The 22,012-nt window shown below is 38.1% G+C and overlaps 3 protein-coding genes and 1 long non-coding RNA gene across 7 annotated transcripts; 2 read left to right on the forward strand and 2 right to left on the reverse strand.

Moving 5' to 3' along the window:
- Nucleotides 1-476: 476 nt before the first annotated feature.
- Nucleotides 477-11,202, reverse strand: LOC132148877 (HMG box-containing protein 4-like). Of its 4 annotated transcripts, none has more exons than XM_059557637.1 (13): nt 10,720-11,202; nt 7,222-7,284; nt 7,042-7,151; nt 6,277-6,355; nt 4,788-5,420; nt 3,401-3,616; nt 3,116-3,291; nt 2,954-3,035; nt 2,805-2,869; nt 2,452-2,554; nt 1,774-1,949; nt 1,571-1,693; nt 477-1,422 (listed from the first exon to the last, which is right to left on the reverse strand). In XM_059557637.1, the coding sequence occupies exons 1-13, from the start codon at nt 10,862-10,864 to the stop codon at nt 1,378-1,380; spliced, it is 2,016 nt and encodes a 671-aa protein (XP_059413620.1). In that variant the 5' UTR covers nt 10,865-11,202; the 3' UTR covers nt 477-1,377. The 4 variants fall into 4 exon arrangements, with proteins under 4 accessions (XP_059413620.1, XP_059413619.1, XP_059413621.1 ...); XM_059557636.1 differs by having other exon boundaries at nt 7,012-7,151; XM_059557638.1 differs by lacking the exon at nt 10,720-11,202 and adding an exon at nt 10,441-10,687 and having other exon boundaries at nt 7,012-7,151.
- Nucleotides 11,203-11,228: 26 nt separating this feature from the next.
- Nucleotides 11,229-15,715, reverse strand: LOC132148878 (ankyrin repeat domain-containing protein 54-like). The gene is made up of 8 exons (XM_059557640.1): nt 15,103-15,715; nt 14,410-14,457; nt 14,228-14,326; nt 13,197-13,268; nt 12,578-12,625; nt 12,374-12,498; nt 12,079-12,186; nt 11,229-11,362 (listed from the first exon to the last, which is right to left on the reverse strand). The coding sequence occupies exons 1-8, from the start codon at nt 15,461-15,463 to the stop codon at nt 11,288-11,290; spliced, it is 936 nt and encodes a 311-aa protein (XP_059413623.1). The 5' UTR covers nt 15,464-15,715; the 3' UTR covers nt 11,229-11,287.
- LOC132148880 (uncharacterized) lies at nt 15,361-16,991 on the forward strand. The gene is made up of 2 exons (XR_009434973.1): nt 15,361-15,497; nt 16,826-16,991. It is a non-coding gene; the product is annotated as an uncharacterized LOC132148880 (long non-coding RNA).
- Nucleotides 16,992-19,082: 2,091 nt separating this feature from the next.
- On the forward strand, nt 19,083-21,984 carry LOC132148879 (heme oxygenase-like). Its single transcript, XM_059557641.1, has 7 exons — nt 19,083-19,184; nt 19,268-19,310; nt 19,833-19,944; nt 20,579-20,794; nt 20,886-21,158; nt 21,604-21,652; nt 21,736-21,984. Exons 2-7 carry the CDS (start codon nt 19,270-19,272, stop codon nt 21,861-21,863), a joined length of 819 nt encoding a protein of 272 aa, XP_059413624.1. The 5' UTR covers nt 19,083-19,184; nt 19,268-19,269; the 3' UTR covers nt 21,864-21,984.
- The last annotated feature ends 28 nt before the right edge of the window (nt 21,985-22,012 follow it).

Raw genomic sequence — 22,012 nt, forward strand, 5'->3', positions numbered from 1 at the left:
ACACACAGTTTCAATGGAGGGACTGAGAGCTCTCGGACTAAATCTAAAATATCTTAAACTGTGTTCTGAAGATGAACAGAGGTTTTACGGGTTTGGAACAACACGAGGGTGAGTTATTAATTACATAATTTTGCTTTCTGGGTGAACTAACCCTTTAAAGAATATATTTGGAGAAATGTTGGTAATCAAACAGTTTTGGTTCCCACTATCTTCCATTATATTTTTGTCAGTGCAGTCAATTGGAACTGAAACGTTTCTCCAAATATCTTTAATGTTCCACGAAAGGAAAAAAGTAATACAGTTTTGGAATGAGTTCATTTTGATGGAATTTCCGTTTTCGAGGGAACTATGCTTTAATGGAACATGATCATATTTAATGTGATGTACTACATAAATGTAGTTACACTTGAAATGTAATATCTAGCACATGTGGAAAAAACTCCCTTTATAAAAGTCTTTTATAACAACAAACCCACTTAAGTTCTTTGAGATTTAATGAAAATAAGTTGATGCAAAATACACATATATCAATGCAAATATATTTTACTTTTTTCCCCATCTTCTAAAACTACCAACAATCACTTGTTTAAAATGTGTTCACTTTAAAGGTAAATTAAATAGTTGATGCAGTAAGTTTTTTACTGCATCAAGCAAAAACCTTTCCATTATTGATTCAATTTAAAAAAGATTTCATAGGCATATTTGATAAAGTTATACTAAATAAGGGTTATGTGAGGGAGGACCTTGTCCACTGGTTTGGTTGGGGTCTTCATGCCTGTGCACATTATTATAAAAATATCTGTGAAATTTGAATTAATTGCCTAAGGTGTAAAAAGACAAAAACAAAACTTACTGCACCTTTAAAATGATATTTTACATGCTTGCCCTGTAAACGTGCTAAAACTTGAAAATTATAATATTATCACAACATTTGCATTACAAAAATACAATATGCAAGACATGAAATTATGACAGTGCAGTTAAACTGCTGTTGATATAAATTAACTCAACACTAAATTAGAAAAAACAACAACAACAACAACAACAACATTTGGCCCTAAAATGAAACTGCACATATATGTATAAAACATCAAATGTTTTAGACATTATGAAAGCATGTGAATCAGATCACTCTCACAAACACATCTTAAAACATTGAAACTAAACACATCTTTAATCTTTAAAAGTGTCCTCTAAAATAGAAGATCTTTTTTTTTACAACAATAAAAAATGACCTTTTAAATACGATGATGTCAGAGGCGAAGAATATCCACTGATCAGAAAAAGTTAAAAAAAAGAAACTCCGGTCCTCTGTTTGGTGCTTCTGGGAATGTGTCCAAATGTAACCCAGTCTGTTGTAAGTGCCTTTCAGGAGATTCATAATCCAGGCATTATGTAAGCGATGTTGTCCAAAGTATTCGACTGCAAAAAAAAAAGTGGGTAAAGAGTGGAAATCATACAGTACACTTTCTTTTTAAACAGCAAATAGGAAACTTTTGTTAAGGTTCTGGATAAAAACAGTGCATTTGTAAGGACCCCATAATAAAAAAAACTGCAGTATGTGACTCACCAAGATACTGCGTGGACATCCGTTGAGCTGGGGAACTTGTGCTGTCAAGCAGGTCAATGGACCAAGAGCACATAAAATAGAGTCTAAAAGCACTGAAAGACTGCCAGACACCGCCACCATCCCCTACAGGACGAACAGAGACGTTTATGGACATGACCTCTTTGTGAACAGGCCTTTACAAGGGACAGTTGTGCGACACAAACCTCCGTCTCCTGAAGTCGATGTCCAATCAGAGACAGCGATTCGCCCAGCAGCTGCAGGTGAGCTGCTGCATCTATGGGATCCACATCAGGTATCCGCGCCGGAGACAAAGACATTCCCAGAGACGAGCGGCCCAGAGGGGCCAACCCTGCTCCCAAACTGACAGCTTTACTGGAGCCTGAGATAAACAGATAAGTAGGAAACATGTTGATGCATGAGTACAAATTACATTTCTAAGATAGATAACTTGGAATTCTGTCATGAAAACGCTCGGAGAGTTTAGTGTGGTAATGTACATGACAATGTTAATGTGTCTTGGCAGAATGGATCTGCTACGCTGCTGCTGCGGCAAAGCAAGTACCAAAACTTGTTACTGCCAATACATCCAGAGACATGCTGCTGTGAGCATGTCGGAAAACTGCTGCTGCTATATAAAATTACCCCCATACATAACATACATGAAATCACCCTTTAGCAGATCTAGCAGAGGTGTGTTGTAACTGAAACATTCAAGTGTTTGAATGTTGAGCAGCAAGTGCATTGGCTGCTGGTGTGAAATGAAACCAATCAGCTGTGCCAAGTGAATAATAATGTGATTATGAGACTGAGTAAGAAACTATCGGTCTGCGCCGATAGTTTCATGACTGAACTTTGTATAAACTGATCAGCTTCGGTCTCACCTTTACTTTTACTGTCTGAGGTTGCTAAAATTTTCCGCTTGACCGTCATAGCTTCAGCTTTATTCTGTTTGTGCTGGAGATATTGAGCTTTCTGTCTCCAAACCTTTGGTGTGAGAAAGAGGACAAAGAGAGGTAATGCATCACTGTCCCACAACCGACTGAAATGACAAAACAAGCACCGCTCAAGCACTTGAACTGTCTGGTTACCAATGTTCTTCAAAGAATATTCTTCCAGGTTTGGAACAACATGAGAGCGAGTAAACGTTAGCAATATTTCCGTATCCCTTTTAACTCTCCCAAAATAAAGTCACTGTTTATTTGAAATCTATAAAGTAAAGCTAAAAAGTGCTTACCAGTTTGTCTTTTTCAGGCAGCTGATTCCACACTTCTGCAAGTTTCTTACTCAGCTCCCCGAAGACTGAGGCGGAAAATTAAGCTAATTTCAACCAATGGCTAAACAGCACAGATGATTGACAGATGTGCACACAAGGACAGCACTCACCTAATCCGGGCTGCTCCGCGTTGATATTGACCCTGTACTCCTTACAGAACACCTGATAGGCCGTCGTGTTCTTCTTCTTCGGCTGACAGGATGTACAGAACATTAATTAATGATTAAAACCTCAAGGCATTTCCACTGGTGGAGGGAAGTGATTTAATTTACCTTGTCCTTGTCATGTTTGTCTCTGTCCTTTTCCTCCTTCTTTTTCTTCTTCTCGCCCACCAGTTCAATGCTTTGATGGTGATGGGATGAGGTGGGTGGAGCCATCACAAACATCCCACCAGAAGAGCTGTGATTGGAGGAGCTGTGAGAGTGGGCGTGGCTTCTAGACTGATCACCTGTTTTGCAGAGAAAAAGATATTTAAATAGAGTTAAACTCGTTTTCATGTAACAATGACAATACCAAATAATCAGTAGTAGCTTTAAAAGAAGTTGAATACTTCTCACCTGGACAGCTTTTCTTCCCTCCACTTCCTCCTTTGCTGTGTTTCTTCTCTCGGGATCCTTTCTCTCGGTCTCGCTCTTTATCTTTTTTCTTTTTGCTCTTCTTGCTCTTTTTCTTCTTTTTAGAGAGATGTGTGTAGGAGTCGTCAATCACCAGCTCGCCGGCCTCTAGTTCTCCTGCTGAAGACGAGCTGCCTGCGTAAGACCCGCCGTAATGACCTGTTGAACACAAACACACACATTTAATACTGCTATCAATTGACGTCAGGGCTTAGATGATGATCTCAATCAACAGCATGATCTTCTCATTTATGCAGAAAATCGATACAAATTCAGTGCAGACAAAACCAGAGCATTTTGAACATTAGTGGTTAGTGTCTGAGGGATTTATTTTATTTTTTATATTTTTAAGTTTTTTTTTTACGACTGAAACAGATCATGTTTGTTTCAGTTAAACAGGACAAGGGAATATTGTTGCGCTCAGATGAAGGCTGGTTGTAAGTCCAGGTGCGTGAAAACCAGTAAAATGTAGAAGAGACTGTTGATGGTTCGCACTCTGAAAAACTAGACAAAGTCTTTAACAAAAAGAATCAATCATTTTATTAGAGCAAGAGCAGTTTCAGTTAAACAAAAATATGATTTGGATTAGCGTAGATATTTCTCAAAAACTAATTATTTGATTTTTACTTTCATTTAGGTTTTATTTCCGATTTTGGACAAAAAAAAAGAAGAAAATCATTAGAATACAAAATAAAAACAGTAAAATAAAAAAATGAAACTTTTTTAGTCAATTTATTACGTTGTAAAAATTATTACTTTTGTTGATATTGATGGCATTATTATATTATTATATTTCTGCAGAGCTGTTAATGTTCTAAATTAATCAAAAAGCATATTTTTATGCTTTTTATAAGTCTCTTGTGCTCACCAAGGCAGCCTTTATATCATCAAAAATACAGTAAAAACAGTAATATTGTGAAATATTATTACAATTTGAAATAACTGCTTTCTATTTGAATAGATTTTAAAATTGAATTTATTTCTTTAATGAAACGCTGTATTTTCAGCATCATTACTCAGTATTCAGTGTCACATGATCCTTCAGAAATCATTCTGATATGCTGATTTTTCTGCTCAACAAACATTCCTGATTATTACAAATGTTGAAAACAGTTGTGCTGCTTAATATTTTTGTGGAAACCTTGATACTTTTTTTTCAGGATTCTTTACTCAATTTCATTGCATGTGAATACAGTTGTGTGGTGCTTCTCTTGAAAGATTTTTCAGCAGACCTGCTTTTAAAGAACCGATTAAACCAAAAAGTGAAATACAGGTCAATCTTTAATCATAGAGATATATAGATATATAGATATATAGAGTTCTTACTCACCCACCACCTCCACCTCTTTCCCCACTTCAGGCAACGGCTCTCGGCTGTGCTGCTTTTTCTTTGGTGGCTTCGACATCATTTTATCTTTGTCTTTCTCCTTCTTTATCCCTCCTTTCTTTGAGCTGGAGGAGGGATGATGGCCTACGACACCCGAAGAGGAAGAAGAATGTGTTGGGAAGGAGAATCCCTCGTTCACCCCTACACTTTCGTTCTTCTCTTTTGAGGAAAGGACGAGCTTCATCTTGAGGCCTTCAGCTTCACAGAGCGTCAGCGGCTCTCCTTTCCCAGCTCCTCCGTGGAACAGCAGAGACTTCGAGGAGGAGGAATGTTTTTTAGACGAAGATGAGCCGGGCGGACGAGAGTGCGAGTAGGAGTGACTGCTCTTGGAGCTGCCGTCATGTTTGCGGTCTTTGGAGGAGTGTGAGGAGGTGTGGGGAGGGTAGGAGGGTTTTTTGTGGAGGTGAAGGGGGGGCTCGGAGCCCGTGGTCAGCGGGGAGGTGATGGCCTCCAGGAGGCCCATAGCGGTGTCTGTTGAGTGGGACGGATGAGAGGAGGACGAGGAGGAGAGCGAAGGCGAGCGATCTGAAGACTTGCGCTTCTTCTTATGTGGCGTCTGACCAGGGCTCTGATGATCTGTGGGGAGAGATTAGAAGTGATTTAAAATCCCAAATCATATGTGACCCTGGAGCACAAAACCAGTCTTGAGTCGATGGGGTATATTTGTAGCAATAGCCAAAAACACATTGTATGGGTCAAAATGATCGATTTTTCTGTTATGCCAAAAATCATTAGGATATTAAGTAAAGATCATGTTCCATGAAGATATTTTGTGAATTTCCTTCTGTAAATTTATTAAAACTTACTTTTTGATTAGTAATATGCATTGCTAAAAATTCATTTGGACAACTTTTTCCTCAATATTTAGATTTTTTTTGCACCCTCAGATTCCAGATTTCAAATAGTTGTATCTCGGCCAAATATTGTCCTATCTTATCATAGCTTATTTATTCTGCTTCCAGATGATGTATAAATCTCATTTTTGAAAAATGTACCATTATGACTGGTTTTGTGGTCCAGGGTCACCTAATTGATTCAGTGAAGGTGCCTTTTTAAATATTAAAATTTAAGAAATAATATTTTATATTATATAACAGTCGTGCTAAACATAAAAAATATATAGATACAATAATATAGCAACAAAAATATAAAAGTCATATAAAAAAATACTATTTTGTTTGTATCTTTTTTTCGTGCTTAAGATAATAAACATGCAGTTGTCTGCTTTTAAACTCTACTGAAATAAACAGCAAGTGCGCTACTTGCATGGTACGCATGAGAGGCTGTTAAATGAGCCCATAAAAGAACGCTTCAATAACGTCTGTGTAACTTTAGAGGATTGATTTCATTTTTAAAGCTCCCATAGAAAGTAACATCCTAACGAGAAGTTTTGAAACACTTTTAACTGAGCTAAAGAGACAAACCTCCTCACCTCTGTCATAGTGGTCATCACTCAAGTGCTTCTTTTTTTTCTTGTGAGAATCTCCTCCTAATAGGAAAAGCTCAGAATCCTAAAAAGACAACAGTGCATGGTGAAATACGCACCACAAAGGTAATGTAAGTGAGGAAACAATCCACATACGGTTACTGATCTACTACTACGACTGCACAAACAATGGGAAGAGTAGGGATGCTCTGACCAGGCTTTTCGCAGACTATACACTACTGTTAATGCTCTTTAATCTGGAGATCTTTAATAAAGACGTCTGAAGCGTATTCCACTTTGGATCCCACGTTAATATTGTTCTTACGCTTAAGGAAAACAGAGGAGTATACATATCTCATCTTTCCTCAACACTTATCACACTGGTGATGACTTAAAGTAATGCTAAAGTCTTACAGGAGAAGACTTCCAGCTGATTCACAGGAACTGATCGCAGCATCCCTAAGCAAGAGTCAATGACAAGTGGCCTGAGATGGAAAAACACAGGTCCAAATCCTTCTCAGACCAGAAGTCATATCTACCTGGGTAACAAAACATCAAGTTGCGTGTTTATTAATGCCATTTGAGTTTACAAACAGACTCTGTGGTTATTATTTCTGGCACAACACAGTTATGGAACATATGTATATACTGATAAATCAATGGATGACAATAATTCCTGTCAACCACTTGTTGAAATGATGCAACTTGATGTAAGATGTTACCGTAACTCCCTGCTGTTACCTTGAGGTGTTTCTTGGAGGTTTTGCGCACCTGCGCTGCGATTTCTTCTTCCTCTCTCAACAGATCTTTATACGAGCGCCTCTTCTCTCTTTGGCTGCGACCTGCAACAAGACCGACCTCTCCTTCCATAGCTGAAATATCTACAAGGAGAACCATGTTTCAGAGTAGGTTTGGACTGGACATATCTGACAGTATTATGACAATCATTACCCATCATTCGTTTCTTCTTGATCTCCTCAAAAGCCATGGTCAGTCCTGGTCTTTCAGGTGGGACTGGTCAGTGTTGTGATTCTAGTGCACAAGAACAGATTCAATTCATAAAGTTCAGCCAAAAAAAACTTCATTCAAAACTTACTACAACCCGAATTCCGGAAAAGTTGGGACGTTTTTGAAATTTTAATAAAATGAAAACTAAAAGACTTTCAAATCACATGAGCCAATATTTTATTCACAATAGAACATAGATAACATAGCAAATGTTTAAACTGAGAAAGTTTACAATTTTATGCACAACATGAGCTCATTTCAATTTTGATTTCTGCTACAGGTCTCAAAATAGTTGGGACGGGGCATGTTTACCATGGTGTAGCATCTCCTTTTCTTTTCAAAACAGTTTGAAGACGTCTGGGCATTGAGGCTATGAGTTGCTGGAGTTTTGCTGTTGGAATTTGGTCCCATTCTTGCCTTATATAGATTTCCAGCTCCTGAAGAGTTCGTGGTCGTCTTTGACGTATTTTTCGTTTAATGATGCGCCAATTGTTCTCTATAGGTGAAAGATCTGGACTGCAGGCAGGCCAGGTTAGCACCCGGACTCTTCTACGACGAATCCATGCTGTTGTTATAGCTGCAGTATGTGGTTTTGCATTGTCCTGCTGAAATAAACAAGGCCTTCCCTGAAATAGACGTTGTTTGGAGGGAAGCATATGTTGCTCTAAAACCTTTATATACCTTTCAGCATTCACAGAGCCTTCCAAAACATGCAAGCTGCCCATACCGTATGCACTTATGCACCCCCATACCATCAGAGATGCTGACTGTTGAACTGAACGCTGATAACATGCTGGAAGGTCTCCCTCCTCTTTAGCCCGGAGGACACGGCGTCCGTGATTTCCAACAAGAATGTCAAATTTGGACTCGTCTGACCATAAAACACTATTCCACTTTGAAATAGTCCATTTTAAATGAGCCTTGGCCCACAGGACACGACGGCGCTTCTGGACCATGTTCACATATGGCTTCCTTTTTGCATGATAGAGCTTTAGTTGGCATCTGCTGATGGCACGGTGGATTGTGTTTACCGACAGTGGTTTCTGAAAGTATTCCTGGGCCCATTTAGTAATGTCATTGACACAATCATGCCGATGAGTGATGCAGTGTCGTCTGAGAGCCCGAAGACCACGGGCATCCAATAAAGGTCTCCGGCCTTGTCCCTTACGCACAGAGAATTCTCCAGTTTCTCTGAATCTTTTGATGATGTTATAAACTGTAGATGATGAGATTTGCAAAGCCTTTGCAATTTGACGTTGAGGAACATTGTTTTTAAAGTTTTCCACAATTTTTTTACGCAGTCTTTCACAGATTGGAGAGCCTCTGCCCATCTTTACTTCTGAGAGACTCTGCTTCTCTAAGACAAAGCTTTTATAGCTAATCATGTTACAGACCTGATATCAATTAACTTAATTAATCAATAGATGTTCTCCCAGCTGAATCTTTTCAAAACTGCTTGCTTTTTTAGCCATCTGTTGCCCCCGTGCCAACTTTTTTGAGACCTGTAGCAGGCATAAAATTTTAAATGAGCTAATTAAGTGGATAAAAGTGTAAAAATTTCCCAGTTTAAACATTTGCTACGTTATCTATGTTCTATTGTGAATAAAATATTGGCTCATGTGATTTGAAATTCCTTTAGTTTTCATTTTATTAAAATTTAAAAAAACGTCCCAACTTTTCCGGAATTCGGGTTGTAGTTACAATGACCTTTCCTGCTTAGATAACTGATAACGTGTGATTGCACTTCTGTATTTACTAGTTATCCATGCTACTTTTTTAAGCAATGAATATTACACAACAAAAATTACAAATTTGTTAAATTTACTCAGGCCGTCCAGGATGTAAATGGGTTTTTTTCTTCATGGGAACAAATTTGGGAAACGTAGCATCACTTGCTCACCAGTGGATCCTTTGTAGTGAATGGGTGCCGTCAGAATAAGAGTCCAAACAGCTGATAAAGACATCACAATAATCCACAGCACTCCAGTCAAGTGAAAAGTGCTTGTATGAAACAAATCCTACATAAAGGCATTTTAACTTTAAAATGCAGATTCTGTTTAATATATGAGTGCATAATCCAATAAGTCCATCCACTTGTTGTCCTCACACATCAACATCCACCAACAAATTTGGTTAGATCTGTTTCGGTGTGTTTTTGCTTTTAAACACTGCTTGATCTATGCATATTTATCTCCTGATTCAGACGAGACAACTTTTTCACTGGAAAAAATGAAATTATGGATACAGGATTTTAGACAATAGCCAGTTTAAAGTCAAAAGGATTTTTTTTTTTAACACGCAGCTTTTTGCTTCGCAAAGACATTAACTGTTGTGGAGTGGAGTGGTGTGAATTACTAGTGGATTATTGTGCTTTCACTTGTGATTATCAGCTGTTTGGACTCTCATTCTGACGGCACCCATTCACTGTAGAGGATCCACTGGTGAGCAAGTGATGCAATGCTGAATTTCTCCAAATTTGATCCTCTGAAGAAACAAACTCATCTATATCTAGGATGACTTGAGAGTGAGCACATTTAAATTTTTGAGTTGAACTATTCCTTTAAATCACATTGTCGTTCAAAATAGCATTTTATTGGACAGACACACCGACAAGCAATATATATATATATATATCATAATTTATAAAATGTCCTTTTCACTGCAAGATAATGAAATACATTTTGATCATGGACTAAAAGCAACAACAGTTTTCTTCAGAACACTGTTTTGCAAAAATTGCTACACAAATAAAACGGAGTTAAATTTAAGTTTTCATTCGAAAGCCATATAATTAGATGCTTAACATTAAAGACATAAAACCAAATAAATAATCACTAATACAGGAAAAACTACGAAGAAAACAAATCTCATCACAAAAACCAAACTAAATAGCCCCACCTTAAAATTCTAATAAAAGCTTCTTCTAATTGCAATAACGCTTCGTGCAGACGTGTTGAACAACTCTGAAGATGTGCTACAGAAAGCACACACACGCACTCATTAGTGACAGATCAGAATCAGCACCACATCAGCTTGCTAGCTTTCCAGAAGCCACAACTTTAGTCAAGCTGCCATTGACATTTGCACGATCGAGAAGATCAGCCTCAACATGCATTATTACACTTTTCCCGCCTACTTTCGAAGAAATGCACACTCACACACCCCCTTCCCCTCTCTTCATCAGGATCCAGCGCTTCCCTGTTTCAGCTCAAGAGGATTCGAGCAGCTGCGGACGTGTCGCGAGTCTCTGCCGGATCGTCCCGCGCGCTCGGTCCCGCGGCTGCGGCGCACATAGGCCGGTATCGGGTTACAACTCGGTTAACGGTGCCTTCCCACCATGCAATTTTAACGGCTTTCTACAGTACTGCAATAATGGCACGGCATGCATGCGATTTATGTGAAGATATTAGAAGTTTTGTGCAATAATCAGTGAGATATTACCTCGGGTTGGATGTGGGTTTAGTTGGCGCGCGACGCCATCTTTGATAGGAGTCAACAACAAAAGCAGCCAGAGATGAGGAGGAGGGACTTTGAGAGCAGAGAGTGTATCAAAGCAATGAAAGCAAGCACCCATTTTTGCACACATTTAAAAGGAGTATATAAATCAAATAAAAGCGATTTGCATATGCACAGCTTATACTTTAGTGTTAAAGTTACTACATCGTTGTTTCAAAAACAGAGTCCACATACACTCTTGGCATTATGTCATTTATTTGGCTCTTTCAGTCACTTACAAAAATGAATATACAGTAAACAGCGACATAACAGGCTACAATAAAGGCATAACAGAAACGAATGAGAATTGTTTCAGTAACAAAAATAAAATGAAGGCAATTTAGAATTTTCTCAGGTAAAGTTGGATTTAAATGACCACAATTACACAGTTGTGCTGTATATGTAGGCATGTCATTATATATATATATATATATATATATATATATATATATATATATAGTTTCTCCCGATTTCCCAGTTTTCTCATCCTCCATGTCTTTTCTTCCATCCATCTCTACCTGTCTCCTGTATTCTGCATCTGAATACTGAGAGACGTGAAGCTGGCCAGTAAATCGGTCACCTCGTCCACCTGTGGATCATATGAAAGGAATTACAATGTCCCAAAACTACTGTGTAATCAAACATACAGTATTGTAGAATTAACACTATAAAGCCTACCGTACTGTATCGTATTTGATACACAACGTTCTAAGGCCTCTAAATCATCAACACAGACTTGGCTGAAAAACCTACTCTACAATCTACTTTGCACTACAATCTGATTTATAATTTATACTTTTGTTAAACAAGAAAAAGGACTTTCAGTTTCATTTTAAAAACGCCCCTTTAGTGGTACATTTCCCATTAAACAATATCGTAAAGAAGAACTGGAGTAAATCAACTCAGGTTTACCTGATTATCCCAAAATCATGTTAAAATGTGAATGTCAAATATGATACATCAGGCTTGAGGAATTTGCATTTGTACGTTTCCCACCATATTTTGCCCCCACAATAAAAACTACAGAGCCTTAAACATAAAACATTACTATTCGCTTACTTGTAGCATACAAGCTGTAATGCATTTCATTTTTACTAAAAAAATAGATAAATGTACATTGATTATTTTAATAATTACTGGCTTATCAAAAAAGGCCAGAGTTTTATAACCTATGCATCTCTATAAAAGAGTTTACATACTAAATATGAAAGATTTCAGTTGTTTCCCTGAAATATAGCTCTTGGAACTGAACAGTCCTCTTTAAAATATCGAAGGGAAAGAGTAGGTGAACTCAGCAGCTGTTACCTGTTCTCTGGTGCGAGTGTTCTGCAGCTGGTTTGAGATGTGCTCCAGTTTCTCCCTCTCTTCACTCTGTCCCATTACATTCAGATATTCCCGCAGCATCTGAATAATCTACAGACATATTCAGACATCATTCTGGCACTACAGCACAAAATTAGGAATCAGTATGTTTACCTAGAAGTCATTACATCATGCATTTGTTAGATTCTTTTACCCCAGGTAATCTTCATAGTAGAAATATTCACAAGAAGCATGAACGTCGCATGTGCATGACGTCTCTCAGTCATCTGTTAATCACCTGTGTGACCTCTCCTCTGAGAGTTTCTAGGCTACGTGAGTCTCCCTCTTGTAAGATGTTGAGCTTTGAACGGGCCAGATGAAGAGGAGTCCTTCCAGCACGGTCCAGAGCATCAACACGGGCACCTGAGGGGACGTTTAGAATCGTTACGAAATAGCAGAAAAACCTCAAATGAGTAAGATTTAGATGCATAATCAATCGCACCTCCCCGCAGTAAGGTTGTGATGACAGGCACATGGTTGGTGCAGGCAGCTGTAAAAGACAATTTAACTCACCATAAGCTCTGACCATAGATTTAATCATACAGAATTATGTTAAAGGGTTAGATCATCGAAAAATCATACTTTTGTTATTATGTTCAGTTCGATTTGGTGAACTGGTTCAAAAAGATCCGGTTACATCGAATGATTTGTTCGTGAACCGGATATCACAAACTGCTTTGTTTTGAACTCTCTCACAACAGACACGGAAGAGAAGACAATGCTGAATAAAGTCGTAGTTTTTGCTATTTTTGGACCAAAATGTATTTTCGATGCTTCAAAAAATTCTAACTGACCCTCTGATGTCACATGGACTACTTTGATGATGTTTTTCTTACCTTTCTGGACATGGACAGTATACCGTACACACAGCTTCAATGGAGGGACTGAGAGCTCTCGGACTAAATCTAAAATATCTTTAACTGTGTTCCGAAGATGAACGGAGGTCTTACGGGTTTGGAACGACATGAGGGTGAGTTATTAATAACATAATTATGATTTTTCGATGAACTAACCCTTTAATTATTATGTGAATAAAAGAATCTGCTTCTGCACATCCTTACCCAGATGCAGTGGTGTATTTCCAAGGGTGTCTCTCTGGTTTGGGTCAGCACCATAACTCAGCAACAACTGAACTACATCGTTAAAAGAGGAAATGAGAAGAGAAAGTAGAAAGAGTTCAAATAAAGTGGAAAACAGTAGCCTCAAAAAGTATTTGGATAATTAAGCCATACTTAAAGGAACAGCTCAAATGGAAATGAATTATGAAAGATTTACTGAAAATGTACTTACCTCAGGCCACCTCAAAGTAGATGAGTTTGTTTTTTAATCAGAACTGATTTGGAGATATTGGGCATATGGAGATATTACATCAGTAGCTCATCAATGGATCCTCTGCAGTGAATGGGTGCCGTCAGAATGAGAGTCCAAACAGCTGACGGGAACTGATGGATTAGAGTCATGTGGATCACTGTGATGTTTTTATCAGCTGTTTGGACTCTCATTCTGACGGCACCCATTCACTGCAGAGCATCCTTTCTCCAAAACTATTCTGATAAAAAATAAAAACTTGTGTTAACACTGTTACTTGAAAATATATGCCACTCGGTTTGATATTTTGTTATGCAATGGCTTTTATATATTTTCAGTGTTTCTTATGTGACTTAATACATTTAGACACCAATGAAATTCATTTTCATGCACTGAATGCCACTATGAAAAGTTAAAGGATTAGTTAACTTCCAGAATAAAAATGTCCTGATAATTCACTCTCTCCCATGTCATTAAAGATGTTCATGTCTTTCTGTCTTCAGTCGAAAATAAATTAATTTTTGAGGAAAATATTGCAGGATTTTTTCTCCATCTAATGGACTTCAATGGTGGCCAAAGGACTGATGGTCCAAATTGCAATTTTAGTGCCACTTCAAAAGAATCTATATGATTTGAAGTCTGGATTGTCTGGAATGTTTTCCTCCAAAACCTTAATTTCTTTGCGACTGGAGAAAGTAAGACATGAACATCTTTGATGATATGGAAGTGAGTAAATTATCAGGAAATGTTTATTCTGGAAGTGAAGTTCTACTTAAATGCTTACCGATACTCTTGTTCCCATTGCAGGAGGAGAAGTGTAAGGCTGTCCTGCCCTTGTCATCAGCAGCACAAGGATCGGTGTCCTCTTCCAGCAATCTACGAACTAGAAAGGAAAAAAGCAGACCAACTATAATTTCAAATCTTAGCACCAAGAGTGACTACTTTTGTCATGCTGATGATTCTCACCCGTGTCAATATCATTGGAGTTGGCAGCTTCTCTGAGCCTCTTCACAGCTTAGAGGAGAAAACAAGGCATTGGTTTATATATATATATACATGTCTAAAAATAAGTTTCTTTCCTTTTAGCAAAACATACAGCTCATGTATTACTTAGTCATTAAAATTCTGAAGGTTGTGCATTTCCTATCATTTATGTATATATAAATATATATAAAATAATATTGAGAATATGTTAAATGTTAATATTGGCATTTGTATCACAATGCATAGTTTCTAACATATTTTCATTGATAAAAGCCAATTTATTTACATATAATTATTAGCAGATGTGACATACTTTTATTATTTTGAAATTTACCAATAATCTGTAACCAATGTTTTACATGTAGATTTATTTCTCCTCTCTAAACTGTTTCTCAAGCGCGTTCTCTAATGTCCTGGGAGTCACACAGAACATTTATTAACATTGCAGAGATAGAGCTGCATCTTCCACCAAATAATTACAATAAGCCAAGGAAATAAAAACTATGTGCACCATACTGAATTGCATAGCATCATATTTTCCATTGCATCGTACTGCATCGAATCAGTTGCTGCTTCATATGTATATTTAATGTATCTTATCGTTGGCAATGCATCGATATTAGAATAGAAGTATTATTTTGTATTAATGTATGCCATGTCTGTTCATGCACACACCATACAGGTCTTTTCCCATGGGCCCCATGTTCCTCCGGGCTCTTCCCAGCCGCCTCACCCTGCTCGATGTGATCTTGCCCGGAGAGCTCCGTCCCGCCTGCAGCAGCTCACCGGGCTGCCACAGCAGGTGCAGGTACCGGAGCTCGGTGTCCGCGCACGCTCGTCCCCGTTCGAGTCTGCGCGCGCTCAGCGTGTCCAGGCGCGAGATACTGAACCCGACCGCACCTGCAGCCTCAGGCGCCTCCTCCTCCCGGTTCTCGCCGTCTCTCACCGCAAGTCCGTTCGCTACCGTGTATTCTCCCTCCGAACTGGACCGGTCGCCATCCGAGGCGGCGGTAACTAGTGGGCTGGACACGTCCATACTAACAAGGCGTATGCTGCATTAATGTCAGCATGTAAGTGTCAGAACCGCCAGGATGTAAATACTGTATCTGTTGCACAAACCTAATGCGGCATTTTTACACTAGCAGTATTCTTCAAAACTGCATTTCGAGCTAAGTTTTAATTTGCTTATGCGTAAATTTCATTTCTAATTTAATTTTGTGATATTGAATACAAACCGTTCCGTGTTCTGACAAGCACTGAGCCTATTTGAGCCAAAATGGCGCTGTTTCAATGTTTTGCGCCTGTTTTCAGTAAAACACGTCTGCACTGCTTAGTCTGAAGTCATCGTGACAGAGGCAGCCAATCAACATCGATGTTGTTAAAGTGCTCTTCCAATCAGAGAACGTTTCGTCACAACTTTGACGTCCGTATTTATTTATTTTTATTTATTTATTTTTTAGAAAAAAAGTGATTTCTTGCTTATTTTATTATGTTATGAAAAAGATTTGAGTCTTGAATTTAATTTGAATTGAATTTTAAAGGATGGGCCCTCATACCTACACAAGAGCCACAAAATGTAAAGGTGAAGTACATTCAAATAATTTAACAAATCACAGCTAAAAATAAAATAAAAATGTCCTACTCTGGATTAAAATCGGGTACTCAGAACATTCTTATCTTGACAGCATTACACATAAACTAAACTGACTGATTTTTTTGTTGTTGTTTTCTTTAAGACAAAAATGTTTGAAGTTTATTTAATTTTCTGATTTGCAATACTGAGATTGAATTATTGCAGAAAGTGCACTGAGAGATAAAATAATCAAGAAATATAACAGCAGATATTCAAAACGTATTAAATAATACTACACCAATGAATAATTAAAAATATACATATGCACACATACACATACTTCCATCCATTCATGTTTTATTGTTTAACTAACAATATTTCAGTGGTGTTTTATGCTACAAAATATATAACCAGAAACACTTTTCTGTAATTAATTATTGAGATGTGATGTACATGCATGTCAAACCAAGAATTATATATATATAGAATTAAAGAATTAAATATATATAATATATATATTATGCATTGTAATGCAACACCATAAAACAGTATATATATATATATATCTATACTTTGGCTTATAAAAACTATGGCAAGGCAATAATCATTATTTAACTTAACTGTATCGTAGTCTCAGGATGCTGGATGTGGGATGTACATTACATTACATTACATGTACAATGTAAGTACATTGAGAAATGGAGGTAGATGAGCAGGATTTTAGCAGGTCTTTGGTACGATTAATAAGGTCAAAGTTCATAGTTTCAGGTATTCAGATACTGAAGTGTCTCCCTGATGATCTTCCTCAAGGACATGTTTCCACAGGTGGCTGTTTCCCACAATGCCCTGCTTTCTTAAATAACCCTTGATGGCAGAAGAGGGATGGGGTACGACTGGTGAGGGACAGAAGGAAACAGGATTCTGAAGAAAAAAGACACATAGAGGCACATAATAAATTATGAAGTCCTGCAAGAACAGCAGCAAAAACTAACTCCTCTATATTGTTTTTTATGACCAAGACCAGAAGACCATGATCTGAAAGGACCGCCCAGACAGAGCAGACAGCCTTTCTGATAAAAGCGAGGTGTGCTCTGATTGGCCAGCTATCCAGTGCGTTGTGATTGGCTGAATGCCTCAAGCGTGTGATGGAAATGATAGGCCTGTAAACCGTGATGCCAGGTGTCTCGATGAGACAAAACCAATAAAACCCATTACAAACAAGGCATTTCTTACATCCAGTGGGGACATAATAACTGATTATAATGAATTAAACTGTCTTTATACGCGTTGCACTGTGTATACATAAACATAAAACCATGTCTGCATTTGTGATCAGAGAAATGACAAACAACAAGCGTTACTCTACACTGCTCAAAAGTCACTTTTTAACAATAAGTGAGAAATTCTTTAAATATGTAAATGTTCATACAGACTGTGAGTGAGAAGCGCCAGACCTTCCTTGCAATGTTGGAACTGCCCCATTTTATAGAAACGGATACGGCATTTTAGGTTTTGTAGGCTACTCTCACAGGAAACAGTCCTCGTTCTCTGTAAAATGCATTGCACACATCTGAATATTTGGGTTGAACTGTTCTGAAACAGTGTTTTTTGGAAGTCCAAACAAGTAGTTTCGCTTTCACAACAAAACACACAGCGAATCCACAACATGGCAGCAGCGGCAGCAACAATACTACAGCGAGAATAAGTTACACGTTTTTTCTTTGCGTGAACATTTGTGCAGCATTATGCAAATCTTCCCACATCCTGACGTAGAGATGTTTTAAGAATTTAGAGAATTTAGGGAATCGATTGTTTCATTGTAATGAAAAGATGATTGATTAACATGCTGAGGCGTACACAATACACAGCGTGAAATGTACATTATCGTAATACATATTGTTTATATTTCACTATAAAATTGCAAGAATTTGAAAGGTGAAAATTTGTATTATATTTAAAGTACCAAAAGCACAAAGAATATTGGGTGGCTGGTGCACTACAAATAATGAACGCATTCGAAGACATGAAGTATTATTTTCAAGCATACTGTCCTTGTGAGTGCGACACATGGTATGATTTCTGCTAATAATCCAACATATATTTAAGTTCTTTTTCTTTTTCATAGAATTTCTTTGTGATGCATGCAGATTCCCTCATGGATATTGTTTGTAGACTTAACATATTTTGACTATAAAATAGAGAAAATAATAGAGGTCTCGTTCCCTGCGTTCGCCGTTGCGCTTTGTTTGGCTAAAGGTTGCAGACTCGCCTCCAGTGGCTCTGGTAAAGCGTCACAGTCTGCTGTGTCATGTTTAGCAGCACCAGTACTGAAACAGCACAGTCATGAAATCACAGTTCATACTCAAACACTCACAACATGGAAACATTTACATACTTGATCTTTGGCCATCTCTAGTTGAATTATTAGACTGGAAAGAAGCCCGGTTGTTACCCCACAAGTAGGCTACTGCATTCCCAATAAAATAAAAGAAGTTAATTTAAAGATCAGAATTCATAAATATATACTTGAATACATTTATGTAGATAAGCACCTTCATTTTTGATCCAAGGAATTGAAGCATTCCTTAAATAGTTTAGGTTGATAAAAAGCATACATATGCTTTTTAGCATACATATGTGTGTGTGTGTGTGTGTGTGTGTGTGTGTGTGTGTGTTTGTGTGTGTGTTATCTTATTTTATTCATTTATTTTGTTGGTGAAACTTTACAAGGTGTGATTTTATTTATTTTTTTATCCTCTAGGTTCTACATGTTCTGCCTTTTATGTATGTTTAATGTTTGATGCATAATAATAATAATAAACAGAAACATTTGTATCTTTATAAGATTAAATACATTTAAGAATAGATTAAATAAACACTTTAACCCTATAAACAAACCGATTCAGACTTGTTACGCTATAGCCACAGTACTGTGGGTTTGTTTAACCTCATGTGACTCACATTGCTCTGTCATGAGAAACTGCTGAGATTTCTAAATCGAGAAAATGTCTATTCATGGTTAGTGTAAGCATGTGGTACTAACTCAACATTTTCACTTCCTTTCACACTGAATCCAGTGACTCAGATGGGAAGGAGAAGGTATAAAAGTGAAGTGAAGCGGTCAGGGGAGTGCAGTGAAGACGGGACAGGAGCATCCACCCACAGCAGGACATCTGCAGCACAAGTAGGAACATGACAAAACTTTATTAAGATCTGCTACAGGGCACAAAGATGATATCTGATGAGAACAAACATCTGTTGTTTTAGGGATGGATTCCATGAAAAGCAAACCAAGAGAAGCCACTGGCAGGTAAAATGCTTTCATTTCTTAATGATTCATTTCATAGTGATTATAAATGCATTCCAAGCCTGAAGTAAATCATATCAAAAATACAAGTTGAGTCTGTGATGGATAAAAGCTTAAGTATTAAGAAGCTTATCTATTTAGTGAACTACTTGTGGGGAAGTCGTGGCCTAATGGTTAGAGAGTCGGACTCCCAATCGAAAGGTTGTGAGTTCGAGTCTCGGGCCGGCAGGAATTGTGGGTGGGGGGAGTGCATGTACAGTTCTCTCTCCACCTTCAATACCACGACTTAGGTGCCCTTGAGCAAGGCATCGAACCCCCAACTGCTCCCCGGGCGCCGCAGCATAAATGGCTGCCCACTGCTCCGGGTGTGTGCTCACAGTGTGTGTGTGTGTGTTCACTGCTCTGTGTGTGTGCATTTCGGATGGGTTAAATGCAGAGCACAAATTCTGAGTATGGGTCACCATACTTGGCTGAATGTCACTTCACTAACTACTTGTGATGGATTGTGTCGTGTTTCCTTCACAGTGATCTGTCTGAGCAGATAAAAGCAGCCACCAAAGACGTTCACGTTCGAGCTGAGAACACACAACTGATGCTCAACTACCAGAAAGGACTGATCACACAAACACAGTACAAGGTAAAACTACAGAACAAAAATTACATTATTATAGATCAAGCAATAACAGGAGAACATGAACTAACAAAAAGTACCAAAAATGATCATGACAGTAAAAGCACATGGCAGTACTATGGTTTTAAATTATTTAAATGTACCATGGTACAAACATTGTATGCAAATACCTTAGAGTCCTACATAAGTACTATAAAGTAACCATTTAGCACATATCCAAGTACCTCAGCTGATAACTCAGCTGAGGTATGATAACTCAGCTGAGGTATAACTGTACCTCAGCTGATAACTGATTATTTATTTGAGTTATTTGATTCAATTAAAAATATCTGCATTTTATTTCCTATAAACTTATTGAGGGGAAAACATATTTTGCACCATTGCTGAATATTATTTATTTATTTGAGATTCTTCTGTTGAACACAAAATAAGTTATTTGGAAGAATGTTGGTAGCCAAACAGTTTACGGTAGCCATTGACTTCCATTGTATTCCGAAAGTCATACAGATTCGGAGCAACTTAAGGCTGAGTAAATTATGACAATTTTTTCATTTTGGGGGGTGAGCTATCACTTAAGACGTCTGAAGTACAGCCACAGTAATCTTTTGAGTACTGAAAGCTGTATTAAACATGTTTCCAGCTCCTGCTGTGTTCTCTGTATGAGATCTACCGAGCGCTGGAGGAGGAGCTGGACAGGAACGCCGCTCATCCTGCGGTTCAGCCCGTCTACTTCCCTCAGGAGCTGGCCAGACTGGAGGCTCTGGAGCGGGACCTGGAGCACTTCTTCGGACCCCAGTGGAGGACGAGGATCACCGTGCCTGCCGCCACACACAGATACACCCAGAGACTGAGAGAGGCGAGTCTGGGAACCATCTCTTTGAGGAAGTGAAACTGCATTAGATTCCAGCGATTCTCATTCTAACTCTGTGCTCTGGGTTCCCCTTTAGATTGGCAAGAGCAGCCCGGGTCTTCTGGTGGCACATGCATACACCCGCTATCTTGGTGATCTGTCAGGAGGACAAGTGCTGGGAAAAATTACCCAGAAGTCCTTGGGACTGAGTGGGAACAAGGGGGTTTCGTTCTTCTCGTTCCCTGGCGTGACGAGCCCCAACAGATTCAAGCAGCTGTACAGGAGCAGAATGAACAGCATTGAGTTCACGGAGCAGCGGAGACGGGACGTGCTGGATGAGGCCACCACAGCTTTTGAGCTCAACATCGAGGTGAGCATTGACACCTTACACCTGTATGAGGAAATTAATGCTGTTATTGAGCAAAGATGCATTAGTTTGATCAAATGTGCTTTTCTTTGAACCTTGTGTTTATCAAAGAATCTTGAAAAAAAATGTATTGGTATCAGTTATCGGTTTATAATAATACATGTTTCTTGAGCATCAAATGATTATATTAGAAAGACTTCTGAAGGATCGAATATCAGCTTTGTTTCACAGGAATAAATTGTTTTACGGTATATTCATTTAGAAAACCATTTCAGTTTTAACTGTATTTTTTGCTCAGATAAATGCATGCCTTCGTGAACTTGACTGGTCAAAAACATTTAAGATCTCACCAGGCCTAAACTTTTGAGATCTATAAAGAACAAGATAAATGCTGAAATTAAAGAGAGACTTTAAAAGGTCAATGCGATGCATTTGCCATTTTCAACAGGTTTTTGATGATCTTCAGAAAATGCTGAACATCACAGAGGAAGCTTCAAGTGAGTTTCAAGAAATACAAGTCATTGAATTCTTTAAAAACAGTAGTAACTGTAGAAGATAATACTATTTTGCCTTTGTTTAGGTGAGAAAGGAAATGACGCCACATCCAAAACTCTGTCAAAAACCTTCTCCAGCTCTCCAGTGCTTCAGTTCGCCTTAGGTGTGGGAATCACGATGGCAACGGTTGCAATGGGAGTTTATGCATTTTAATTTATATCATTTTTTTAATCCTTATTTTTTGTAACATCTAAAATCTACAGGCTGATCTTGAACAAACATGGACATTATAAAACATCCACCCAGGAATAAATCAATGACATCAAATAGTTTTTTTTTTTTAAAGTATCACATTAAAAAAA

This window comes from Carassius carassius, chromosome 9, assembly GCF_963082965.1.
Source record: "Carassius carassius chromosome 9, fCarCar2.1, whole genome shotgun sequence".
Classification (NCBI taxonomy): domain Eukaryota; kingdom Metazoa; phylum Chordata; class Actinopteri; order Cypriniformes; family Cyprinidae; genus Carassius; species Carassius carassius.